Source organism: Sander lucioperca, chromosome 3, assembly GCF_008315115.2.
Source record: "Sander lucioperca isolate FBNREF2018 chromosome 3, SLUC_FBN_1.2, whole genome shotgun sequence".
Taxonomy (NCBI): domain Eukaryota; kingdom Metazoa; phylum Chordata; class Actinopteri; order Perciformes; family Percidae; genus Sander; species Sander lucioperca.
In genome coordinates, this window is record NC_050175.1 from 37,966,464 (window position 1) to 37,994,144 (window position 27,681).

Genomic DNA, 27,681 nt, shown 5'->3' on the forward strand with positions numbered 1-27,681 from the left:
TCTGTGAAGCAACAGTGGACCAAATGAAACAAGAATGTTAGATACTTGGCTCCAGCTAGCAGGTAGACTGGATGGAAAGGAGAAGCTGGTGCTCAGTAGCCCGGTCCAGCTGTTATGTGACTTTTGGAATGAAACTGGATGAATCACAGCGAGTCAGGACAGAACACAAGACTTCCTTTATCCAAAACATTGATCAGGGCTTCCAAGGATTTGTTTTCTATGGGTCTATGGGGATTGACTCGCCTCAAGTGGCCGCTGGTGGAAGTGTGCAGGTCAGTCTAGAAGCTGCTGCTTGAATAACATTTAGGCTACATGAGGATGACAAACATCATTTTTAGCATCTTACTGAGATTTCATATGACTCAGTACTAAAATATGTTTTTTTCCTGGACATAAGCAAACGTTAGCTTAATTTAGTATAGGGACAGTCACTTAACTTGATGTTATCTTAAAAGAGGGATTAATGTTGCCTCTTGTGTGAAATTCAACACATTTGTAACCGTAAAATATTGTTAAACACCTTTGAAGTGTTATTCCATGTTGCTTACTTTTGGCATTAATTTCGTATGAATATCCAAAGGCAGCACAAAATACCGTCTTTCTCTATGAGTCTTTATGGTCAGAAGGGGTCAGATGTCCGTCCCAAGATGGCAGCGGCAGAGAGGCATGTCACATGCCGGATGCGGTAGGATATCTACGTAGGCTATATAAATATGTAGGCTATATATATTATTATTATTATAGGCTATAGGCCTATAGTTGTTATTTACATAATAAAAATACCATTAAAATGTTGAGGAAATAATATTGATTTTGCAAGATAGAAAGTCACACTAAAAATACAGGATTAACAGTATTGATATTAAAACAATCTACTATGCTATTGCTAGATAAATTAGAACTACTCATGACAAGTTTATTTTAAAAAGAAAAAAATGTATTTGGGACATTTTAGTTTTAAAAACCTGACTTAGGCTGAAGATTTAAATGTGTACCATTCATTTTAGCATTCATTTAAAACTTTGCCCACTCCCCTACTTTCTCTCCCCCGACCTGGACTCTGGCTCTTCACGCGGACTTCGGGGAAACCAAACTACGCCCAGATCCGCTCCTTTTTGCCTGATCAAAGTCCAACACTGCGAGACTCTCCCTGGACATTACCGACGGTACAGCTCGATTCCATCTGCCATCTGGTGTGAAATGCGTCACAACCTTAATTAGGTAAAAATATGTAAGTAGCCTATTATCATCAATATGTAGCCTACTTAAGGTAGGCCTATAAAAAGTAAACATCTGTATTGTGCAGTAACATCCTCCCTGTCAATGTTTTGCAGTTATAGCTGATGTTTCTGGATTTATATTCCTGCTGCATTATTGTTGCATTTTAGTTCTGTAACATTTTGTGTTTACTCATCCTTGGGAAAGAAACAAGGATAATAAGATCATCTCGTTATATCAGCACAAGAGCTTTACAGGATCTTACTAAGGGTTTGCCGGATGTGATAGATCCAGTATTTAATCAGGCTCTTAAAGTTGACCGCCTTACTGCTAATTTTAACAGCGTTCTTCGGGGCCTTCTTGACTCTGTGGCTCCAGTAAAGACTCGGAGGTGTCTTATAAAGAACCATACCCCTTGGTTAAATGACGATTTACAAATCCTTAGAAGGAGCTGCAGAAAAATTGAACGTCAGTGGCGTCACTCAAGGCTTGAAGTGTTTTATCATGCATGGAAAGACAGTCTGGCTAACTTCCAATCTAGGATGTCAGCTGCAAAAGCAGCCTACTATTCTAATTTGATTTCAAATAATAGGCATAATCCCAGACTGTTATTTGACACTGTTTCTCGACTCTCACAGCGTGTTCAGGCAGTTAGTGGTACTGACCTATCTGCACATGATTTTTTATTGTATTTTAATGAAAGGGTCGAGGACATTAGAGCCAAAATACCCCCCACCTTACAGTGACAAAGCAGAGTGTGTTGTTGCTTTGCCTATCTGCACAGGACAAGGCTTTTCTGAATTTGAACCAATTTCCTTGGCTTCTTCGAGTAAGGTTGTAATGGTGGCACGATGTACAACCTGCTCACTTGATCCTCTGCCTTCTTGGATTGTCAAAGAGCTATGGCCTACATTAGGACCTTATGTTTTATTGATCTTAAACTCTTCCCTCATCACTGGAGTCTTTCCAGCTTGCTTCAAAACTGCTGTGGTTAAACCCCTACTAAAGAGGCCGAGCTTGGATGTAGACTCCATGACCAATTATAGACCTGTTTCAAACCTTGCTTTCCTGTCAAAAGTGTTTGAGAAAGTGGTCTCAACTCAGCTTTTAAATTACTTGTCACTAAATAAGCTATTTGAGCCATTTCAGTCTGTTTTTCGGGTAAATCATTCCACAGAAACAGCACTTACAAAAGTGGTGAATGACTTGCTACTGTCTATAGATTCGGAGTCAACAAGTGTTTTATTGCTGTTAGATCTTAGCACTGCTTTCGACACGGTTGACCACTATATATTATTGGATAGACTTGAGAATTTTTTTGGCATCTCAGGACAAGTTCTAGAGTGGTTAAGATCATACCTGTCAGAAATATTTCAATGTGTTTTATATGACAACATTTTTTCAGAGTCCTGTGCCGTGAAGCACGGGGTTCCCCAGGGGTCTGTACTGGGTCCATTGCTTTTTTCACTTTACCTATCCCCGTTGGGTCAGATTTTCCGTTCTTTTGGGATTGATTTTCATTGCTATGCTGACGATATGCAGCTGTATATGCCACTAGGTGTAGGAAGCGAGTCTAACACAGCTAAACTTGAGGACTGTATTGCAGCTGTTAAGAGCTGGTTATCAACAAATTTCTTGTTGCTTAATTCTGCTAAGACAGAAATGATGGTTATCGGACCAGCAAAACTAGGTCATCTTTTTGATCACATTACTTTGTCTCTCGATGATTGTGTAATCAATCGTAGAGACCAAGTTAAGAATCTTGGTGTGCTTTTTGATCAGACACTTTCTTTTGGTTTACATATAAAGGAGGTGACCAGAGTTGCTTTTTTCCATCTTAGAAACATCTCCAAGATCAGATCAATACTGTCATTTAAGGACTCTGAGGTCCTCATTCATGCCTTTGTGTCATCCAGGCTAGATTATTGTAATGTCCTTCTGTACCCTTATGCCTGCTCAAGCCCTGCGTTCTCAGGGGACGGGTCTTCTGAGTGTCCCAAGGGTTAAAAAGAAGACAATTGGTGAACGGGCCTTTGCTTTTCGTGCACCGACATTGTGGAACAGTTTACTTCTGGACATCAGGCAGGCTTGTTCTGTTGAGGTTTTTAAAGCAAAGCTAAAGACCCATCTGTTTACTGTTGTGTATGAGGCCTAATTTCTTTGTATGTTTTTCTGAGAGTCCGAGTGTGTGTTTATTTTAGTCATTAGAAATGTTTTTAAACTGTATTTTCTATGCTCTGCACAGCACTTTGATTTGAAAGCGCATTATAAATAAATGTATTATTATTATTAAGGTTGTGCTCATTTTAACTCCTTTAGGCTACATAGCCTACTGTTGGGTAGTTTAATCAACAGCAATGCTTCATATTCAATAAGATCACCATATGTTTGTAGCGTTGCGCTCCTGTGAGAACCACATATCTCTAAAAAGTTTTAAAACTTTTCATGGTGTCAGCAAAACAGCCCTGATTTCAGCTTTGTGACAATACATTTTCCAGCTGATCCAAGAGCCTTTTTAAAGACTTTATTTAGCTTAAGAAGTAGGATAGGAGAACTTTTTCAACACATAAAGGAACACTTCATCTTTGAGTTTATCACAAACATTCAACATCAACACATCTGGAGATACGTGGTTTTCACTGGACAGGAAGGGGATGAACAACTGTCATCTGAAAAGTAACTAAAAGCTGTCAGACAAATGTAGTCGAGTACAAAGTAGGTCTACAAAAGGCCTTTATAACAACACTGTATAATAAACATCACATAATGATTATGGTAAATTGATAGTAAATTAAATGTAAGTTAATAGTTATTTTACTGTTAACAAACAAGAAAGTGATTATTAATAAGTATATTAATTAATAGGTATAACTAATTATTATTATAAGTTATGCAATCATTAGAAATTACATATGCCCTGTGGCTTGAAATTAATGGACAGAGCTTCCGGGTCTGAAAAGTAAAGTCAATGCGTTAAGTGCCTAAAACCTGCATTCTATTTAATTCCCAGAATAGGGCGACTCCACTGGTTGCAAGAAGTCTGCTTGTATAGAAGTCTATGAGAAAATGACCCTACTCCTTACTTGATTTATTACCTTTGTAAACATTTTCATAATTGGTTTATGGTCTCAATCGGGAGTTTCCAGTTTTCTTCAATATAGCATGATGTTAATTTTGTAAATTATGGTCCCATTTATTTTAAAATTGATGATAAAACAGGGGATGCTTTAGGGGCGTGACTACACAACAATCAGGACGGAGGCTTAGCAATGCCAACCATGGCAACGTGTTCATTAAAATACCTGTGACGTTGTTTTTGGGTGTTGTCCATGTTTTTGTTTTAAACTTTGACCCTCTCACACTATGTTTTTATTTTATCAAAGTTCTTTGACACTTGTATAGTCAAGTTTGCCTTGGGTTAATTTGCAACGTAATTAACATGAATGTACCAAACAACCGAATCGTAGGGCCGCTCATTACAAGGCATGTAGAGCTTATGTAACTCAGGAGTTACTGGATGCCAATTTTTTTTTTTACCTTGGATGGCGAAGGCATGACCCGCCCTACTCCTCTTCGGATTGGCTAGTACTCGTTGCCTTCATTGGTTGGGGTTAGGTTTAGGTAAAGTGGGTGGGATTAGTTAGGATTAGAGTAAGCCAATCAGAGGCAGAGTAAGGCAGAGTAGAGCGGGACATGCCTTCACCATCCTTGGAAAACAGTACTTGCTTACAGTAGTCATGTGTAAAAACTATACTGCACATAATTTATCGGCCAACAGAGGGAAGTGCTGCCTTGCTAATGGACATATACAGGTGATGCTAAAGGGTGACTTGGTTGTTTCACAGATCGAGGTAACGCAGGGTCATTGGTTTCATCACCTGCTGCGCTCTTTTCTTCTCTCAACTATTGGTTATGCTTTCCATTAGCACTATGAGGATTGAATACATAATATACTTTAACTCTGCAGGAAAATAGTGAAAACCTTACTTTCAAGAATGAAATCACCAACAACAAACATGACGTGGTGATCACCAGGAAATGTCAGCTGGAGCTGAAGTTCGAATGCAAGTACCCCAAACATGGAAAAGTGAAACAGAGCTTCAGTGGACACAGAAAGAATTATAAATTATACCCTCTGAAATGTGACTATAAGCAAAGGATTTACATGCAGATAGAGGCCACCTCCTCAGTCGAAAACACCGAGCTGTTTGTGGAGTCTTGCAGAGCGGCACCATATGACAACCCATACTACCTGCCAACCTACCGCATCATTGATAATACATTTGACCTTTATAAATCAATGGTGTCCTGGCCAAGAAGACAGCAATGTTACATGTTGATAACATACATATGAAAGAGGGACGTTGTGTTTACATGGTCCAACAAGTCTGCCTTTGGTGGAAAACTTTGAAAAAATTATTCTATACTATTTTGCAAGGCTGAATGTAAACAGTAATATTTATAGAATATTCACTTCCATTTGCCATGTAAACAGCCTACTCGGAATATTGTCTTTTTTAGAATAAGTGCAAAAACTGGAATATTATGTGCATGTAAACATAGTCAGTGTATTTAACAGAAAGACATTTACTCAGCCCAGGATGTTTAATAATGTAAATCTACAATTACAGCTATTTTATTTTATATTTGACCTTTATAAATCAATGGTGTCCTGGCCAAGAAGGCAGCAAAGTTACATGTTGATAACATACATACATACCATAAAATACAAATGGTACAGAGTAAACACTAAAAATATATCCACCTTAATGAAATCCAAGGTGCAGTGGTTACTGTTTAAATGGGTTAGCAGTATCTTTCCACAGATATTGAGACACACCTACTGTACTGGGAAATATAAACTGTAGGCTCTAGATAATCCAATGATCACACCATTTCTGCAAAACAAATATTTGAATAGATTCCAGTTTTACTTGGTAGCTGCTGAAACATGTCATGCACCAATGATATAACAGTCACACAAAATAAAATCAGGTAGGCATTGATGCATTTAACAGAAAGACCTTTACTCCGACCAGGGAGTTTATTGATAGTTTAGGTAGCTGACATGATGTCATGATGACCTAACTGACAAACTGACTGACTCTGATAACTACGGTGGCCGACAGGGGCAAACGCCCTGCAGCTTAAGAAAACACATACAAATAGACAAAACACAAGCAAATTAAGAAAACAACTTCATTAATTTGACAACACATGTGCAGCATTCAGCAAACACGCTGCAAATACACACAACACAACCAAATACATAAACGCGCTGCAAATACACACAACACAACCAAATACATAAACGCGCTGCAAATACACACAACACAACCAAATACATAAACGTGCTGCAAATACACACAACACAACCAAATACATAAACGCGCTGCAAATACACACAACACAACCAAATACACAAATGCGCTGCAAATAAAAAACGATGCAAAAAGAAAAGCACACAAACCCGAAAACAAATGCAACAAAAAAACGCTGCATCCAGATTACACAACGGAAGTTCTCCAGAACTCTAGGGGGAGCAGCTAAGTGGAACAGCTTGATTTTCGACCCCTTAATGTTAATACTGTGAGAGATATGACACCCTGCTGAACATCCTGTGCAAGAATAGTATGATTTAGTAGAGGAGGCAGTGCGGCAGTTGGTGGACATGGCTTCACTTGGAAGCCCAAAAGTCAGATTGCCTCCCTAAGCACATTGTTAGAAAGGGCACAAGATTCCCTACATTTTGACGTAAAAGTAATGTATGAAGAGTTACAGTTTTTTCCAATTGCTAACCAGTGTTGGGCAAGTTACTTCCAAAATGTAATACATTATAGATTACTAGTTACTGTCATTTGAGAGTAATTAGTTATATTACAATATTACTGTCTCTGAATTGTAATGCGTTACACTACTTTTGCATTACTTTTGAGTTACTTTCACCAAAATAACAGGGGATGTTTGATTTGGTAGCTAGCTTGTGAATTTCACCACCAGATCAATAAAGTCTCCTATTTATCCACTTTAATACATCATAGATTATTCATATTTTGAATAATTAATATAAATATGCAAAGTAACTAAATCTATAAAAAAAATAGATAAGTAAAACGTATAATAGGCAAGTAGGAGAAAATGAAAATACTCAATTAAAAGTACGGCATTGTTGTAAAATGTTTGTTTATAGCACTTGAATAAGAAATTCATGTTGTTTAGGTTAAAACACTCTAAAGGAAATGTTCAATTATAGTGTGATTAAAACTCACTATTTACATTATTTACAGTACTTGATTTACAGCTGATTTGTGAAAAGGTAGCCTACACAACCTTATTTAACAGTAATTTAGTTTTACTGCGAACCGTCACAGGAAGTGCTTTTATTTTGAAGTAGGCTACACGGAAGTTGTCTGTTGTGTAGCCTACTCTTGCTAGCTTACTGAGATGCAACATGTCCGTCAGGCTCAAGTTGTTCACTTTCTTGTTTGTAAAACTGCAACATATTGAACAGTAAACAGTCACAGTAAAAGACAAGCGCTTTTGGTCGTCATTCGAAGCCATTCCACTACAGGCAGAGTTACTCTCCACGGCTGATAAAAATGCAATGATATTTACGTGTAGCAAGCCTCAACATTAATTCCCGACATGTTTATATCTGTCAGCCGCTGACGTACCGTCACCTGTTGGGACATACATGCTGTCCGTACCGTCACCTGTTGGGACATACATGCTGTCTGTACCGTCACCTGTTGGGACATACATGCTGTCCGTACCGTCTCTGGTTCTGACCACGGGAACAGAAACAGGACAGCTCACTTCAACGCAGCGTAATAACTCCTGAAAATAATATCCATCTCGCAAATGTATTTGTCTCTGCAGTCATCTCAACCATCGAATACAGCGACAGGAAAATAATACGTTTTTTTTTTTTCCTGTGAAGAAATGTGTCTCGGTGTTGGTGAATTCTTAAAAAAACCAATGCACCACTAAATGTTGCGTTAAAATGCGTTGTAACTCGCGTTACTGAGATTGTAACAAGTATAATATTACCGAAATTTAATTAGTAATGCGTTATATTACTGCGTTACAGCAAAAAGGAATACATTGCTGTAATTGCGTTACTTTTGTAACGCGTTACTCCCAACACTGTTGCTAACGCACTAAAATGAGATGCATAGCACAATTATTTAAACTGACACACAGAGAGCAAAACCTCTTCTCAAGTCTCCAAAAGTCTAAACACATTTTCTGCTTTACACACATTTGTACACAAGTATTTTGATAAAACCAGTCTAGTTTGAAAAATTGTGTTTTAGCAATTGGAAAAAACTGTAAAACTGTGGATGGTATCACAAGGTAAAGAGAATTTTGCTTCTGCCTCTTTCCACTCTGTCAGTTGGGCCCTGCCCTCTGAGTCTGAACTTTCCATCGGCACTTTGCATTGTGGGATACATAGGCGAGATAGACTGGTGCGTACTGGAGATTTTTTCAAAAATCAGTTCGACATCAGGGTATTTTTGGCATACTGCAGATTTTGCTTTTGTTTGCGTACTGCATGCTACATGCTACATGCTACATGCTACATTTTGGCCAAATCAGTAGGCAATACTGGTATAGTAAGCGGCCCCGGTTCTTCCTCAACTTAGTGTCAGATCGTAGATAATATTACTAGGTTATTATCGTTCAGACAAATACAAGTATTAATGTGTTAGGGTCTTAGTGGTACTAATCTTGAGGTGATCTTGGTGAACTCTGAACTCTTGAAGTGTGTTTTGTTTTTGTTTTCCTCTGACACACAGCAATGTATGGTCACATTATGTGATTTAATTATGTTTTGCATTACATTACATTTATTTAGCTGATGCTTGTATACAAAGCTACTTACAATAAATGCATTCACCCATGTGGATACAACCCAAGATTGCAGAAATAATGCAGGTACATTGACTTCATTAAATATGCTGGACTGTTTTACATTAAGAAACAATAAGAGATAAGTTTGATAAGGACCCTTTCTTGTTAACTGGCAGCACACTGATTTTGGTTTAACAACAGGATAGACTGATGTATAAAAGAGCACTTAAGCCTGCTGTGTCTAAACGAAGGGACTCTAAATCACCTGTTAGAAGGCAAAAGTTGGTATTCATAATTTAAAACATGCATGGTGTCAGAAGAGACACTGTTAGCGAGCCTGAGCATGCTGTTATTGTGGGTTGTTTGAAAGGAGTTTGCAACAGATGGAAAGACTTTCCAATGATCAAGCTGCTTTTGTTGAAAGAATACTTGAATAGATTCAAGTTTTACTTGGTACCTGCTGGGACATGCCTTGCACCTATGCTCTAACAGTCACAGGAAAAGAAAACAGATAGGCACTAATGAGTACATGCACACTAATATTCCACTATTATTCCTATTATGACAATATTCCGAATTTGATACATGTCATGCAAACAGCATATTCTGTTTGGATATCCCAAAAAAGGCCGGTTTCCAAATTAAGCATTTTCCTATTAAGACGTGGGATATGCCGGTATTATTCAGGTTTTAGAAGCATTCTTTGAACATGTGTACAGCCCATTGGGGATATGCGTCTCAATCTGGGTTTTTGCCGTAGTTTGGGACAGTTTACGGTAGTGGTGGGCGGAAAATGAAACAACAGCAAGCTGTATAATTTGTAAAAAGGCTGTAAGATACAGTGATAACACAACAAATTATACAAGCTAATTCTTTCCTGGGTTTTAACTTATTACAAATCGAAAGGTAAATTCACAAAAACACTTTGGGGTCATGAAAATTCATTCAGATTCAGCAATTTGATCCACCTTAATTATTAAAAAGTATCGGTATTGTATTAGTATCGGCGATACTGGCCCTGTATTTACTTGGTATCGGATCGATACCAAATATTGCAGTATCGCGCACCACTAGTTCACAGCCAGTTATGGCCAGTTTACGGCTTTGTGTTGTGGCTTTTGTATTTGTGTTGAAGCGTTTGCATTTCTGTTGAATCGTCTCGAACACCGCGCTTTGGCTACATTGAAAGCATAACGTATGTGGACTGAGGAATGTATCTTTTAACTGGTTACACCTGCTGCGCACACACGGCGTAGGATTGTGTTAGTCACAGGTGAGACGAAGAGCTTTTGCTTTGAGATTGTTGTTGTTTCTTCAGTTTTTGGAGCCGGCACAGCGCTGTGAAACGTCCATCTACTGTCCGCTGTTATGCAGTGACGCAGGTGAGGGAAACAAGAAATAAAAACAGAAACTCTCAAAACCAAACTGCCAATACTCACATTGACTTGACATTAAGTAATTTCCTGTCTATCAATAGTATAATTTGAAAGAAACATAGCCACTTTATGATCCATTTCTGTGTAAAAGGGCCGTAAAACACATCTCTCGTAAAAAAATATAAATAGAAGACTGTCCTATTTTAACGCTTGTAGAGCGGATATCTGCACCAATAACACGCTGCTCTTGTGTCCGGTGTAGCCAGTTTCATTGATTATAGTGGAAGCGTAGTGTTGGAACATCCGCTCTGCATTTGTTACACATGCAATGTAGCAGGCCTGTTACATTCAGCTCTGTGTGTTGCTATGGTTGTTGTACTCAAACCAACTAGCAAACAGTTTGCAGAGCTGCAGACCCGGTAGAGATGCATGCCCAAAAGAAAAGGAGACACACAGCTAATTTTAAACATTATCAAAGACTTGGATATCAACAGGTTTTAGGATATGCACAAACATCGCAACGCTGACCTTTTCAAGAAGATGGTTGAAGGAATGAAAGAAGGACGTTGTGTTTACATGGTCCAACAAGTCTGCCATCGGTGGAAAACTTTGAAAAAAATATTCTATACTATTTTGCAAGGCTGCATGCAAACAGTAATATTTATAGAATATTCACTTCCATTTGCCATGTAAACAGCCTACTCGGAATATTGTCTTTTTTAGAATAAGTGCAAAAACTGGAATATTATGTGCATGTAAACATAGTCAGTGTATTTAACAGAAAGACATTTACTCAGCCCAGGATGTTTAATAATAATAATTTAAGTAGTCTTCCTCATGTAAACCTACAATTACAGCTATTTTATTTTATATTTGACCTTTATAAATCAATGGCCAAGAAGGCAGCAAAGTACCACGTTGATAACGTACATACATACAATAAAATACAAATGGTACAGAGTAAACACTAAAAACATATCCACCTTAATGAAATCCAAGGTGCAGTGGTTACTGTTCAAATGGGTTAGCAGTATCTTTCCACAGATATTGAGACACACCTACTGTACTGGGAAATATAAACTGTAGGCTCTAGATAATCCAATTATCACACCATTTCTGCAAAACAAATATTTGAATAGATTCCAGTTTTACTTGGTAGCTGCTGAAACATGTCATGCACCAATGATATAACAGTCACACAAAAACCTCAAAACCAGGGAGTTTATTAATAGTTTAGGTAGCTTTCATAACATAAAACCACTGTAACTACAACTTATTATAAAGCAATTTCTAAAATATTAATGGTTTGAATTAAGGATGCCCCGATTGATCGGCCGCCGATTATTATTGGTCAATATTTCCTATAACTGCATGATCGGGTGCTCGGCATTATTCTCTTCTGGCCGCATGCCTGTGTCTGGTTGCCTGTTCATGTAAAGTAAAGTCCTCCCGCGGCCGCATCCCACCGACCTTATTATCCAGGAGCCACATGTGGTTGTTCAGACCATCCAAAAATCTGAAAATGGATGTGCAGCTGTGAAATAGTGGTACACAATGATGAATTATTAAAGGATGAATACAACAAATCAATGAACCATTAGAACACTGAAGGGGTGCAAGTGGTGTGACATTATGTGTTGTTTAAAGTGGAGGATTTGTGATTTCTTACTTGACATACAAGGAAAAATATCTGCTTTAATGAAATCCATGCTGTTAGCTCCTTATTAGCCTGATGGTGCAGTGGTTACTCTTTCAATGGGTTAGCAGTGTCTTTCAACAGAAAGTGAGACACACCTACTGGGAAATAAAACTATAAAGATGTTCTAATGATGATGCCGCTTCTGTGGAAAGAATACTTGAAAAGATTCCAGTTTTTTTTTTTATAGTTCAATTATATCTTGGTAGCTGCTGAAACATGTCCTGCACCTATGATATAACACTAACAGAAAACCAAATCAGGTAGGCATAGATGTATTTAACAGAAAGACCTTTACTCAGGCTCACAAGTTATATAATAATTGAAGTAGCTTCCATTACATAAACCCACTATTACAACTACAACCTGGTATAAAGCAAATCAAGCAAATTTCTAAAATATTAATGGTTTGAATAGAATAGAATGACCAAGTGGTATGCAAACATATATATTTGACTTTATTTATATTTAATGTATTATTTTTAATTTCCTAAAGTAGTACGGTTAACAACGAGCTACAAACTCATTTTCATCAAAACGAGCCGTCCTCCAACCTGAAGAGCCGGCGGTGAGACGGCAGTAAGACGAGTGCTTAGGGACCGTCTACAAACTACAACACCAACACAAAAATATTTATTAATTTAATGATTAAATAAGGTAGTGTCTCCAAACTTACCTCAATTATAACTTGTCTCCTGCTAGTTGTACTACAGCACTTACTTTAAAAAAATAAGCATATTCATAATTTTGGTAAATATTATTTGCCAAAACAAAAATGTATATACGTCATAATTACAGAGAGTCATGTCTCCAAAACTCCTCCACACATAGAACGCCCCATGCTGGTTGTACTACACCATTACCTTTCAAAAATAAGCATAATATAATTTTGGGGAATATTTTTTGCCAAAAACATTTAATATTTTAATTATTAAATAGAGTCGTGTCTCTAAACTTAGTAAAAGTAAGTAAAAGTATGTAAGTATTATCAGCAAAATGTTAAAGTAAACGTACTCATTGTAGAGTCAAATGTTCCCTGTGAGTGTTTTATTATCTCTGATGTTTCTGGATTAATGTGTAAGTAGCATTTTACTGCTGTAGATGTTTAAGGTCATTTAAATCCTTTTTATATAGCCTACTCATGGGCGATTTTAGACCCTTTTTAGATTAAATTCTTATTTGGACTTATTTAGCCCCCCTAAAAATTATAATATAAAACTTTTTTTTTTAATCAATTTTAGTGCTTCACTGTGAGTTTGTGAACGTGTCTGTTCGTGACAGAGGACAATCAATTACAGGTTTAAAGGGCTTGAAACAGGTTTAATATGCTGTGTGTCTGTCGCCAATGCTATGCACCTGTAACCCAGTTAACAGAAACCTAGTGTTGGCCAATCGGCAATGGTTGTGCCAGACTCTCACCTTTGGCTGAGTCTCTATCTGATCTGTCAGAGGGAGAGCAGGAGACGGTTGTGAAGTTTAACGTTGGTAGTCCCCGGAGAAGAAGTTGATCATTTCATGGTGCAGATTAGAACCCAAATTAAAAAGGTAAGCAACTAAAATTGCTGAATGTTAGAACATTGTGTCAAATTGGTCGTTATTACTGTGACTTATAAAGTGTCAGGTTTAGTTCCATCATAGTGTTAATAGTGTCAAAAAACATTAGCTGACATTGTTCAGTAGCTAGCTCAGAGATTATCGGCTAATGAAATTACTGATTTAGCATTTTTAATCAATTAATTATTTATTATTTAATCAATAATTCATTTAGCTTAAGAAGAAGGTTAGGAGAACTTTCTCAACACATGAAGAAACACTTCATCCTTCAGTTTATCACAAACATTCAACATCAACACATCTGGAGATACGTGGTTATTATAGGTTTGAATTTTATTTTTGACTTTTTGATTGCATTTTAGTTTTGATTTAGTTTTCGGTGTTTTAAGAAGTGTTTTATTTTTTATAGGCTATTGTTTTAGTTTTACAGTAGTTTTAGTCTGTTCTGTAAAGGCCAGGTTTAATGTCTCATGTATATACATGAAAAGTACATCAGGCATGGCCATGATGGTTAAAGTTCATCTTTGTGCTACTTTAGTGTCTGATGTGAAGCTGTTAAGGCACAGCGGCATCTCATGTCAAGTTTCAAAGTTCAGAAAGTTCCATTTCTGTGGTTCAATGTCACAATGAGAGTTGACAGAAATGAATGTCGTCTCTTTTTTTCCAGTCATGAAATATTATAGCTAAAAAATCTAAAACTGAAATGATTTAAGTTCTTTTTTATTTTATTAGCTTTGTAACCTGGCAATATCGTTTCAGTTTAGTTTTTCTTGAAGGTTTTAGTTTTGATTTAGTTTCAGTTTACTTAAATATTTACTTTACTATAATAACTCTGCTGGAGATACGTGGTTTTCACTGGACAGGGGATGGAAAACTGTCATCTGAAAAGTATTCAAAACTACTTGAGTAAATGTAGCCTACTTGATAAGATTCCACCAGTGCTAATTGTTTGCCTAAGTATGTGTTAGTTAACTGTATTACAGTTAGTAGCGTGTAACTTCATCTGTGACTAACATCAATGTACCAAACGGTCGCACCGTAGGGACGCTTATTACATACAAGGCATGTACAGTCCACTTTTAATAATTTGTTCTATTACCCTGCACATATTTTATCAGCCAGTAGAGGGCAGTGCTGCCTTGCTAATGGACATAAACCTGCTGCTAAAGAGTGACTTGGCCAACCCTTTCTCAATCCCAACTCATCAAATACTGACGCTTTGTAAGTGGCTCATAGCGCCCAATACAGATGCACAAGGCACACGTTATTAAGGATCCCACGTAACTTCTAGGCAAGTCCCGCCCTACGAAGCAGCCCGATTGGTTGGGGTGAGGCATTGACTTTGAGTAGTTAAGGTTAGGGTTCCGTTACCTTGCGTAAGCATGGACGCCTGGCCAATAGTAGCGTGTGAACGCTATTGAAGGGCGGGTCTTGCCTAGAAGTTGCGTGGGTTCCATAACAATGCACAAGGCACCCTTTAGTGTCTGTATGGGAAGCACAGGGCAGAGCAGCAGCTCGACTCATTGGTTGGGTTTGTTAGGTTTAGGTAAAATGGGTGGGATTAGTTAGGATTAGGGTAAGCCAATCAGAGGCAGAGTAAGGCAGAGTAGAGCGGGACATGCCTTCACCATCCTTGGAAAACAATACTTGCTTACGGTAGTCATGTGTAAAAACTACACTGCACATCATTTATCGGCCAACAGAGGGAAGTGCTGCCTTGCTAATGGACATATACAGGTGATGCTAAAGGGTGACTTGGCTGTTTCAGCTTCAGAGATGCCTGTTGCTTGTACACTTTCATGCCATGCGGTTGTACTGTATTGTACATGTACTGTATACATTCTTGTGTTGTTTACGGATATATTTATTCTTGTATATTATGTTGATTTTATACAGAACCACTTATTCACCATACAGGTGTGCACAAGGAATGTGGTTGTGGTGGTGGAAATAAACGCATTGGAGCTGAAGACATCTGTCTGGTTCTGATCGGTGATCTGCAGCGGATTACTTTTTAAGTGATTCCAGCAAAGAAACAGCAGGGGAGAAACAACATCTTCACAGCTATGTTGAAGGGCCCAATATTGGCTGCATGGCTGGTGTATTTGCTGTGTCATGTTTATCCTGGTAATAAACTCCTGCTTAGCAACATAAGCATACAACATATATTGTTATACAATTAAATATGATATACAGTATAATTCGATACATACTGCTAGCAGGTTTTCTGAGCTTTTTCCTGCTGCTTCTTTAACTGCCTTTAATCCATATTTTAACACAGAGGACCTGGTTTCCTCTTTTAATCACACCTGTCAGAATGTCCTGGAATCTGTTGCCCCCTTTAACTACAAAATGTCATATAGAATACTCCAGCCCTGGCTAAAAGGATTCACCCAGGAATTAAAGAAAGACTGTAGGAGAAATTAATGAAATAAATGAAAAAAAAAACGTTTTAAGGCTCTGACACACCAACCCGACGGCCGACTGTCGGCAGAAAAGGCAGTCGGACTGATTAGTCGGCTCCCGTCTCTCAAAAAAGTGCCTCGGAACACACCGAAGCGACGCCGACTTGAGCGAACGTTATGCGCGTGTGCGAGATGTAATACCTCTCCATAACAGCAGACGGCGCTAATCTGTACTGTCGCAAAAAAATGAAAACCGGAAATGACGGAACATCTATCTAGACCTAGTAAACACAGAGCACGCTGTCATCAGTCATTGTTTTCATACCATGCCATACTGTCCGACGGCAGATAATTGGGTTGTTGTGTCAGAGCCTTTACAAGTATTTTATGACATCTAGAAAAACACAATGAGGAATTATCAAAAGACGGTTAGAAGAGAAGAAATCACTCTTACCCCAGAATTTTATTTTAGGTTAAGTAAGTCCCCTTGTCATTTTAGTGAATTACATTTTCTACAACTCACATCATCTGTGGTGTACCGCAAGGTTCAATTTTAGGTCCAATTTATTTCCTATTTTCATGCTCCATTTGGACAAAACCATCCAACATCACAATGTCTCTATGCAATGCTATGCAGAAGACACACAGATATATCTTCCCCTGACACCTGATGACCCAAAAAGCCAAAACCAATCTGAGTTTTCTCTCGCACAACTATTTTGCAGCGGCCCTGTCCAGTGCTTAGCACCACCAAAGACAATTGTGATTGTTTTTCTCCCATCCCGCAATGCTATGTGGAGTAGCCAGATCCTCCTCCTCTCCGCAGCGTGTGGATGGTCTGGCAAATCAAGACTAAGCTGCCGCTGACCTTTCAAAGGCGCAACAAATTCCAGAATGCTCCTGTGCTGTGCTTTGCCTCTCTGCTCTGCCCCGTACCTCACAGTTCTACCTCAGATTATGTGTAGGCGGCTTTAGTGATGTCAACTGTTGGATGGCAAAACATTTTCTTCAACTCAACTTGTTTGCTAATGTGAAACTCGCTGGCAGAAATCTGGAAATACTATTTGATTCAGATCTAAGCTTGGAACCACAGATCAAAAAAGTTGTACAGTCTGGCATTCTTTAAATAAGAACAAAAGATGTTAAACCACATGTGTAAACTTTTGAAATCGCTCATAAGGGGGCGCCACCTGTTTCAAACAATTACCTAGGCATTAACTCAATGAAAGGCCATAACTCAATGAAAGTCTGTCCAAACATCACCAAACTTGGTGGATATCTTTAACTAAGCTGAAGAAACAATGCCTTCTAAATTGACCGAAAGGGGGTGACAGTGTTACCCAGCACAGATTTGGTCATAAATGAATGAGTGTCTGTCGGATATAAAACCTGTTTGTTATCTTAATTGCAGGGGTGGGAAGCTCTCAAAAGTCTTGATCCTTCGCAGTTTACAACTTCTAATGGCTCATGTTGGCTTGAACCCTAATATTGCCACTTTCGGCAATATTTATAGACTTGCTTTTATGTGATTTTGTCTTTTATTGCTCTTATTCTTTTATTTGTATTTATCTATGATTCATTTTCTCTTGCTTTTATTTGGCCGTACTTTTTGGCTTTCTGTTCTCTTGTCTTCTGAGTATCCTGCTTTTGCTTTGTCTGTCAAAGCACGTAATCTGTTTTTAAAGGTGCTATATATAAATGAATGTATTGTTATTATTACTACATTAAGCAATATTTCCATGTCAAAGAAATTGCTTTATACAAGTTTTTATCACCCAATATTCATTTGAGAATATTCACAGTTTTCAGCATAATGTGTATTTTTTTAACTTGTTTGAAAATATGTCTCTTGTTCTAGTTAAATCCGGTGTGATCTGCGGTGAGTCCAAAATGACAATAGGGGTTGAGAAGTCTAAATATCGTAGACTCCTTAAGTTGGATTTACGGATCAATGACGCCACCAACGCCGCCTGCCGCCTCCGCTCCAACAGCACTCACTTCTTCGCTGAAGTCCCCCTCAACGGTTGTGGCACTCAGTTCGAGGTAACGTAGGGTCATTGGTTTCATGACCTGCTGTGCTCTTCCCTCAGTTATTGGTTTTGCTTTTTATTTGCAGTATGAGGACTGAATGCATAACCTTTGACTCTGCAGGAAAATGGTGAAAACCTAATTTTCAAGAATACAATCACCTTAGTCAACAACCCAACAGATGTGATCATCAGGAAATGTCTGCTGGAGCTGAAGTTCGAATGCAAGTACCCCAAAAGTGTAAAAGTGAAACAGAGCTTCAGTGCACACAGGAAGAATGTCGTAGAGTCGGAGAAAGGCCTCGGCACGTTCACCTACAACTTTGAATTTTATCCTGATAAGCAGTTCCAAACTCCAATTACACCAGCTTCATACCCTCTGGACTGTGACAGTGAGCAAAAGCTTTACATGCAGATAAAGGTCACCTCCTCAATTGAAAACACCGAGCTGTTTGTGGAGTCCTGCAGTGCGGCACCATACGACATTCCAAACTACGAGACAACCTACTCCATCATTGATAAAGGGTAGGTATGAGTACACCTCAAGTTGTCTTATAGATGGAAATTAAATGTATCTCTGACTTCAACCAGTGTTTCACTTTGTAGATTAATTTTCTTCTCTTACCTTAGATGCTCATCTTTGCAATAGGACCATGTCAGGATGTTAAAGTGAATGCTTCACTTATTTCATCTTTGGCATTATATACTTTCCTTACGTTGTAAATACCTTCAACAGAACAATACCTCTGTCCCTAAAATATCACCCATTGTAATACACAGAGTTACAGAGGCAATATTTCTCATCAGTTTGTTTTCTTTTGCTCTGACTAGGTGTAAATTGGACCCGACGGTTATAAATTATAGCCGCGCCCACGACACAAAATTCAGGTTCAGCATGGATGCCTTCAAGTTTATCGGCTTGCATGATCAGGTAAAGAATGGACTATGTGGTTAGACTGGAAGAAGAACTTTGTTAGAGGCCAATGTGCTGGTCATGGAGCTTCATCAGGCATCAAATACACAATGTGAAACAACAAATACTTACACTGAAGCCACAGGGCATTAACAACCAATTTAAGAAAGAGGGCCTGAATCTCTAAACATCTGAGGCATTTATTATATCAATAATTGATAAATGAAAAACAATTAAACATCCTTTTAACAATACCAGAAGATTTGAAGAATTAGTTTAGCAATGTGCTTTTGTTTCCACTGTCAAGCACTTTGTAAACTATTGTTTTTAAAGGTGCTATACAAATAAAGTTATTGTTATTATTATGTCTGCTAATATATTGACAGTGTGTTCTGTTGCATTCAGGTGTACATCAGCTGTTCAGTCATGATCTGTAGATTAGGAAGACCTGACACCAGGTGCTCGCAGGGATGCATCGAATCCAGATCACGGCGAGATGATCAGCAACATCACCTCACAAAGAGAGAGGCTGTCACTCAGAGTTCAAGGCACTTCATTTCCCAGGGTCCTCTGCGCTTAAGGAGATCAGCAGAGAGCCCCAGAAGCCCAGGTATGAAAACAGAGTGTTTTCCCTTGTTTGAGTCCCAGTACTTCGGACAAGCTCAAATTGAAATTGTGCTTATTTTTCCCCCAGTGATCAACCTGAATCTGAACCTGGTTTTCATCGCTGGATGTCTCCTTGCAGTCATTGGCATGATCAGTGCCACAGTCATCTACAAAGCCAATATATCAAGGGTCAAATACCAACCTTTGCCCGCATTTGAAAGTTAAGACAGCAGCGTGTGCAGGATACCAATCACGTATTAACTACATTTGACTACATAAAGCAAAGTCATTAATCTTAAAATAATTAATATCCTTGAAGAAAACCTAAATGTACACTGAAACAATATTGCCTGGTTAAAAGACAAATGAAAATAAAATATAAATATGAACATGAATTAATTTCACTTTTAGTTTTTAGCTATATTATTTTACAACAAAAAATGCTATGCTATGCCACAATTGCTTCACAATTAATCCCTATCATTTCTCACATGCAGTCTAGTCTTGGAGAATTAAATAACAAGAACATGATTTTTGATAGAGTGGAGTGGAACTATCTGTTCTACACTCTGGAAAAATTTGGGTTTGGGGAGAAATATATATCATGGACTAAACTGATTTAATCCTCCCCACAAGCCTCAGTTAGAACAAATACCATTCAATCTGGGTACTTTCATCTCCATCGCTGTACGAGACAGGGTTTTTCTCTAAGTCCTCTTCTATTCGCGATTGCTATTGAACCCCTTGCTGTGGCACTTCGTTGTGACACCCATATCTCTGGCATACACAGAAACGGTATTGAATTAAAGGTTTCTCTGTATGCTGATGATCTACTTCTTTTTCTTTCCAACCTCTCTGTTTCTATACCTGCCGCCCTGGCCTGTCTTCAGTCCTTTGGTCAAATATCTGGCTATAAATTAAATCTTACTAAGAGCGAGATATTCCCTATCAATAAAGATGATCATACATTCCCTTTACACAACCTGCCTTTCAAAGTAGCCCATCATAGCTTTACATATCTTGGGATTCATGTTACTCACAAATTTAAAGACGTTTTCAAGGCAAATTTTGCTCCTTAGCTGTCTAAAATTCTAAAAACTGAAAGTTGGTCTCTTCTCAACTTGTCTTTGGCAGGTCGTGTCAATTCTGTGAAGATGACTACTCTCCCACGTTTCTCATATCTGTTTCAATCTGTCCCCATTTTCCTCCCTCAGTCTTTTTTCCGTAAACTGGACAGCCTAATCTTAGAATTTATTTGGAATAAAAAGGTCCCTAGGTTGGGTAAACTATATTTACAGAGACCCAAACCACTTGGGGGATTGGCTCTCGCCAATATGACATTCTATTACTGGTTCGCTAATATTGGAATTCTAAAATTCTGGCTCCAATATGAAACTTTAGATCCCGCGCCCACTTAGGTAACCATGGAGGCATTTTCTACCAAACCAGTTTCATTGAAGGCTGTAGTGCATTCTTCTACTTTATCCTCCACTTCTCCGTAAGAATGTGCTTGTGAGAACTTCTCTTAGAATTTGGGCTCAATTCAAACGCTGTTTTGGTTTACAATCTTTCTCCATCCAAGCTCCAATAGCCACTAATCATACTTTTCCTCCATCTCTTGTAGACAATGTCTTTTTCAATTTGGTCCAATCAAGGCATAATACGATTTCAGGATTTACACATTAACAACACCTTTGCGTCCTTCCAACAGCTCTCAGAGAAATTCTCACTCCCTAAATATCACTTTTTTCGATACCTACAAGTTTGTAGTTTTGCTTGCACAACCTTCCCAAACTTCCCCAATTTGCCCAACGAGTCACCTCTTGATAGGTTTTTCAAACCTAGTTGTTCATTGAAAGGGTTAATTTCAGATATTTATAATCAAATTCTCTCTCTTCATCCAGAACCACTGGATCCCATAAGAGCCTTGTGGCAAGAGGATTTGGGGGAGGAGTGAGCTGAGGTTTTGTGGGACGAAATTCTTAGTCGTGTGCATAAATCTTCAATATGTGCGCACCATGGCCTTATTCAGTGCAAAATTCTGCACCGTATGTATTACACTAAAGAGAGGCTGGCTAGGATCTACAAAGATATATCTCCAAAATGCGATAGACGTAAGCAAACCCCAGCCAATCTAATTCATATGTTAGGACCCTGCCCATCTCTGCATAACTTCTGGACGGATATTTTTAAAACTATTTCAGACATAGTTGAAGAGAGGATCGAGCTGAATGCTCTCACCGCATTGTTTGGTGTCTCCTCCTTTGTACCTTCCCTATCAAAATCTAATAGAGATGTTATTGCCTTTGTCCCCTTATTAGTGAGAAGACTAATTTTAACTAAATGGAAATTAAGAACCCCCTTGTCATGCACGCTGGTTGGAGGATGTCCTTTATTTCCTTCAATTAGAACAAATTAGACTTTCTACAAGGAGTTCTTCTCAAAAGTCTTGGAAGGTATGGGGCCTATTTTTTCTATATTTTGAGAATACTAGTTTCTCACATATTCCTGACTAAGACTAGATTGGCCTAAACCTGGCAATATGTCCTATTTTGTACTTTGTTAGGGTGACTACCTATTGTAACATTTTGCTGAATTTGGATGCTGTATATGTGTCTGTATTTTTGTATTTAATCCTCATTACTGACTGTGGAGGGGGGGGGGGGGGGTTTAGTTTGCTTTGATTTGTTGTTTATTTTATTTTGTGTATGTAAGCAAAAAAAGGAAACTTGTTTTTATACATATATTTTTCAACTACTTTTGTATTGCTGTTTTGAAATTAATAAACAAACCTGGAAAAAAAAAGTATCTTGATTGATAAGTGTAGTCCTACCCAATCATAATCATTCCAATGTCATCATTACATGACAAAAGCCCTTTACGGCTTAACCAAGTCAAAAGTGATCATCACATAATGGTTGAGGGTGCAAAATTACAGGTTGTGAAGGAATTTAAATATCTTGGGGTGCTAATTGACTCAAACCTCTCCTTTAAGTCACATGTGAAAAAAATCTGTAAAACAATCAGGTTAAATGTTGCTAATTTTCGTTCCATCAGAAATCACATGTCTACAGAGGCTGACAAAATGTTTTTAAATTCTATGATTTCCACCCATCTGAATTATTGTTTGACAAGCTGGTCCCAGACCAACAATAGCACACTGAAACCACTTGAATCACTATACAAACAAGCCATAAAAACTTTTAAAAAACTAAGCGTTTCCATCACTGCTTAATTTTGAAGAAGTACCAGCTTTTAAGCTGGGAAGACCTAATGAAATATGTAAACGTATGTTTGGTATATAAAGTCACTCACAACCTAGCTCCACCGCCACTTGTTGCCTATATCAACAGAAGATCAGATACTGCTCGAGTCACAAGGGGATCCTCAAGAGGAGACTGTGTTATTCCACTGCGGAAAAGTTCTTTTAGTCAGTCAGCCTGGTCCATCAGAGGGTCAAGAGAGTGGAACTCAATCCCAAACCACATCAGACAGTTAAACACATATACGTCTTTTACTAAGCAGCTAAAACACTGGATGGTCAATACATGTACATGTCAACACTAACACTATTTATTATTCTGTTAGTTTGAGTCAACATATATGAATTTTACTTATTGTTTCCCCCTAGTTTAATACTGCTTTTATTGTTCTTAATGGTTGTGTCTGTTCTAATTTATATTTTTTTCACTTTATACCCTGTTGTTTTGCCTTGTTGTATATCTTTCTGTTTTGTGTTGTGTCTTGTTTTATGCTAAGTTATGTGTTGTACTTTGTTTTGTTGTTTTCTGTCTCTGTGACGCTTTATGCTAAGTTTTGTTTTGCTTGTGTTGTTTTTTTGTTTTTTTGTATTTTTAAAAGCCTTTTTTAACATCGAAGGCAGGGGACTACAGATGAAAAATAGCCTTTTGGCTAATTCTGGCTTTTTTAACCCATGGGAAATCATGTGTTTTATTAATTTGCGCTGTCCCCTTCCATAAATAAACTAAACTCAAACTCAATAATCATACACTTGCTTAATGGATCAATAAAAACATATATTCTGTCACATATATTTTTGCCTTTGTCCACTTTAATTCTCTTTCTCTCTAACACACATATACACTGTTCTCCCATTGAATGTGCATTTCTGCTGTAAACCAACTGTTGCTGTGCTGCAATAGTCTCTGTTTTTATTTCTCTGTGAAGCAACAGTGGACCAAATGAAACAAGAATGTTAGATACTTGGCTCCAGCTAGCAGGTAGACTGGATGGAAAGGAGAAGCTGGTGCTCAGTAGCCCGGTCCAGCTGTTATGTGACTTTTGGAATGAAACTGGATGAATCACAGCGAGTCAGGACAGAACACAAGACTTCCTTTATCCAAAACATTGATCAGGGCTTCCAAGGATTTGTTTTCTATGGGTCTATGGGGATTGACTCGCCTCAAGTGGCCGCTGGTGGAAGTGTGCAGGTCAGTCTAGAAGCTGCTGCTTGAATAACATTTAGGCTACATGAGGATGACAAACGATTTCATGACTCAATACTAAAATATTTTTTTTTCCTGGACATAAGCTACCTTAATTTAGTATAGGGACAGTCAGTTAACTTGATGTTATCTTAAAAGAGGGATTAATGTTGCCTCTTGTGTGAAATTCAACACGTTTGTAACCGTAAAATATTGTTAAACACCTTTGAAGTGTTATTCCATGTTGCTTACTTTTGGCATTAATTTCATATGAATATCCAAAAGCAGCACAAAATACCGTCTTTCTCTATGAGTCTTTATGGTCAGAAGGGGTCAGATGTCCGTCCCAAGATGGCGGCGGCAGAGACGCATGTCACATGCCGGATGCGGTAGGATATCTACGTAGGCTATATAAATATATAGGCTATATATAACGTTATAGGACATAGGCCTGTAGTTGTTATTGACATAATAAAAACACCATTAAAATGTTGAGGAAATAATATTGATTTTGCAAGATAGAAAGTCACACTAAAAATACAGGATTAACAGTATTGATATTAAAACAATCTACTATGCTATTGCTAGATAAATTAGAACTACTCATGACAAGTTTATTTGGGACATTTCAGTTTTAAAAACCTGACTTAGGCTAAAGATTTAAATGTGTACCTTTCAGTGGTGTAGTCTACGTGATACGCAGGTATACACCAACGCCAGTATCCTCCCTTCACCACACATTTAAGACAAATAGAAGTAGCCTATTTTATTTTGTCCTCGTTGCTTTGGGGTCAACTTTTGTGATCCAGGCTTAGGTCCCTGATGTGAACGCCCCCTTACTGCTATATATTCCATTATATTTTTTATATATTTTCAATGCCATCTGTGTTTTCCTTCTCATAGGATAAATAAAGGTATTCCCACCTTACATTGGTGCATACAAGTGTATCAGAATGCAGGAAATTTGTCTTTGATGCTCAAAATAACCCTGCAGGGGGAGGACATCCACACCATAGCCTATATTATATGTATGTGGTAGCCTACAGTATACCATTACAATACATTAGACTACACCACTGGTACCATTCATTTTAGCATTCATTTAAAACTTTGCCCACTCCCCTACTTTCTCTCCCCCGACCTGGACTCTGGCTCTTCACGCGGACTTCGGGGAAACTACGCCCAGATCCGCTCCCTTTCTCCTGATCTCAGTCCGACACTGCGAGACTCTCCGTGGACATTACGGACGGTACAGCTCGATTCCATCTGCCATCTGGTGTGAAATGCGTCACAACCTTGATTAGGTAAAAAAAAGATGTAAGTAGCCTATTATCAGCAATATGTAGCCTACTTAAGGTAGGCCTATAAAAAGAAAAAATCAGTATTGTGCAGTAACATCCTCCCTGTCAATGTTTTGCAGTTATATCTGATGTTTCTGGATTCAAATTCCTGCTGCATTATGGTTGCGTTTTAGTTCTGCTTTAGGCTAGATAGCCTACTGTTGGGTAGTTTAATCTACAGCAATGCTTCATCGTCTATAAGATCATCATATGCTTGTAGCGTCGCCGTCCTGTGAGAACCACCAGTGGTCTAGTCTACGTGATACGCATGTACACGCAGTATACCCACTAAGAAAGCTACAGGATTTCCATATACCCACTTAAAAATGTGCAATGGCACATAACAACATACTTTCCATTATCTTTTTGATATATTTTGAATTGTCATCTTTGTTTTCCTTCGCATAGGCTGAATACAAGTATTTCCACTGTAAATTGGTGCGTTAAAGTGTATCAAAATGCAGAAAATTAAGTCTTGGACGCTCAAAATGTCCCTGGGTGAGCAGACCCAGACGCCCCACTTTGATATGTCCATTCTGGTCCATATAGGCCAGGGGTGGCGAACCTGTGGCTCTTGAGCCGTATGCGGCTCTTTGCCTGCTCCTGTGAGGCTCTTACTGTGTGGCTGGGGGCTGTGTCATTGGTAGACATTGGTACATGGTAAACTTAACTTTTCTGAAACATACAGTATTTCAGATAAGTAAACAAAAAAACACATTTGAATGCATCTGCCAATACTGCCAATACATTTGCCAATTATTTTAAAATGGAAAATAATGCAGCAGAGTTTTGAGGACAGATTCTGCAACCTGAGGAAAAACAGCGGCCACAGATCACCTTCCTCGTTAACCCTTTCACTGCTGAATCCGATTGTTTGAAAGCCCCTTTAGTGACAAATGAGTGAAAGAGTTGCTTTGAGTGGCACAACCAAGTTCAAGCAAGACCTGAAAAGGATTGTGGATAACAAAGACTGTCAGGTTTCCCACTGAGTCAATCTAAGTGAGAAAAAAAACTGTGTGTGTGGCTTTTTGCTATGGTGCGTTTTTTTTTGTGGCTCTTTATACCTAACTGGTTGGCCACCCCTGATATAGGCTATTTATGTAGAACAGTATACCCGCTAAAATACATTAGACTACACTACTGAGAACCACGTAGCCTATCTATAATACGTTTTAAAACTTTTCATGGTGTCAGAAAAACAGCCCTGTTTTCAGCTTTGTGACGATGAATTTTCCAGCTGATCCGAGAGGCTTTTTAAAGACTTCATTTAGCTTAAGAAGTAGGTTAGGAGAACTTTTTCAACACATAAAGGAACACTTCATCCTTCAGTTTATCACAAACATTCAACATCAACACATCTGGAGATACGTGGTTTTCACTGGACAGGAAGGGGATGAACAACTGTCATCTGAAAAGTAACTAAAGCTGTCAGACAAATGTAGTCGAGTACAAAGTAGGTCTACAAAAGGCCTTTATAACAACACTGTATAATAAACATCACATAATGATTATGGTAAATGGATAGTAAATTAAACTTAAGTTAATAGTTATTTTACTGTTAACAAACAAGAAAATTATGATTAATAAGTATATTAATAGGTAGCCTATAACTAATTATTGTTATAAGTTATGTAATCATTAGATTTGTGTAATATAAAATAATTAGTTTATTATTAACTCATTATTATTTATTCTTTACAAAGTATTTATTAACCATTAACAATGTATTGTAATCAATAGATGCAACTTTATAATAGCCATCCAGATAATGTTTCTCAGCCAGTTTACAAAGAATTACTTAAAGGCTTACAAATCATTTGGTAATTATTTACAAATCCTTAATATATTACATAAAATGTTATGACGTGTGCAACAATAAACTCTTAAGACAATATAAATTATAGCATTACTATTAATTAATAAAAAATAATAATTATCATGTCATTGTATGTACAAGTTTAATGAACTATCAATTTACCATTTATTAGTGATTATAAAATGTTACCCCTTGAGGTGGTATTAGCTCATCGTACTTAATTAAATGTAACCTAGTCACATGCAAGTTACCTGCCTCAGTGTGTGTTAGATAACTGTATTACAGTTAGTAGTGTGTAACTAACTTTGTTCTTTTAGTATGCTTCTAGAGTTAGGTTAGCATTTGTATTATTAGTCCCCCCCCCCCACACACACACACACACACACACACACACACACACACACACACAGTTTATGTAACTGTTTATGTCT

At 38.0% G+C, this 27,681-nt stretch overlaps 2 protein-coding genes across 11 annotated transcripts in view; both read left to right on the plus strand.

Moving 5' to 3' along the window:
- Positions 1–1,154: 1,154 nt before the first annotated feature.
- LOC116067229 (CUB and zona pellucida-like domain-containing protein 1) lies at positions 1,155–20,182 on the plus strand. 3 transcript variants are annotated; one of them, XM_031323593.1, is made up of 8 exons: positions 1,155–1,221; positions 15,595–15,825; positions 17,962–18,146; positions 18,255–18,655; positions 18,962–19,061; positions 19,449–19,653; positions 19,738–19,952; positions 20,090–20,182. In XM_031323593.1, the coding sequence occupies exons 2-7, from the start codon at positions 15,765–15,767 to the stop codon at positions 19,872–19,874; spliced, it is 1,089 nt and encodes a 362-aa protein (XP_031179453.1). In that variant the 5' UTR covers positions 1,155–1,221; positions 15,595–15,764; the 3' UTR covers positions 19,875–19,952; positions 20,090–20,182. The 3 variants fall into 3 exon arrangements, with proteins under 3 accessions (XP_031179453.1, XP_031179455.1, XP_031179454.1); XM_031323594.2 differs by having other exon boundaries at positions 1,170–1,221; positions 15,616–15,825; XM_031323595.2 differs by lacking the exon at positions 15,595–15,825 and having other exon boundaries at positions 1,157–1,221.
- The window catches only part of LOC116067230 (CUB and zona pellucida-like domain-containing protein 1), a 36,582-nt gene continuing 10,080 nt past the window's right edge, over positions 1,180–27,681 (plus strand). For 3 of the 8 annotated variants that reach the window (XM_031323597.2, XM_031323598.2, XM_031323601.2), the window contains exon 1: positions 25,138–25,398. The gene's annotated coding sequence lies outside the window, so the exon portion shown is untranslated. Of the gene's footprint in view, positions 1,232–25,137; positions 25,412–27,681 lie in introns of those variants that run through there. The other 5 variants (XM_031323596.2, XM_031323599.2, XM_031323600.2 and 2 more) reach the window with 4 other exon arrangements.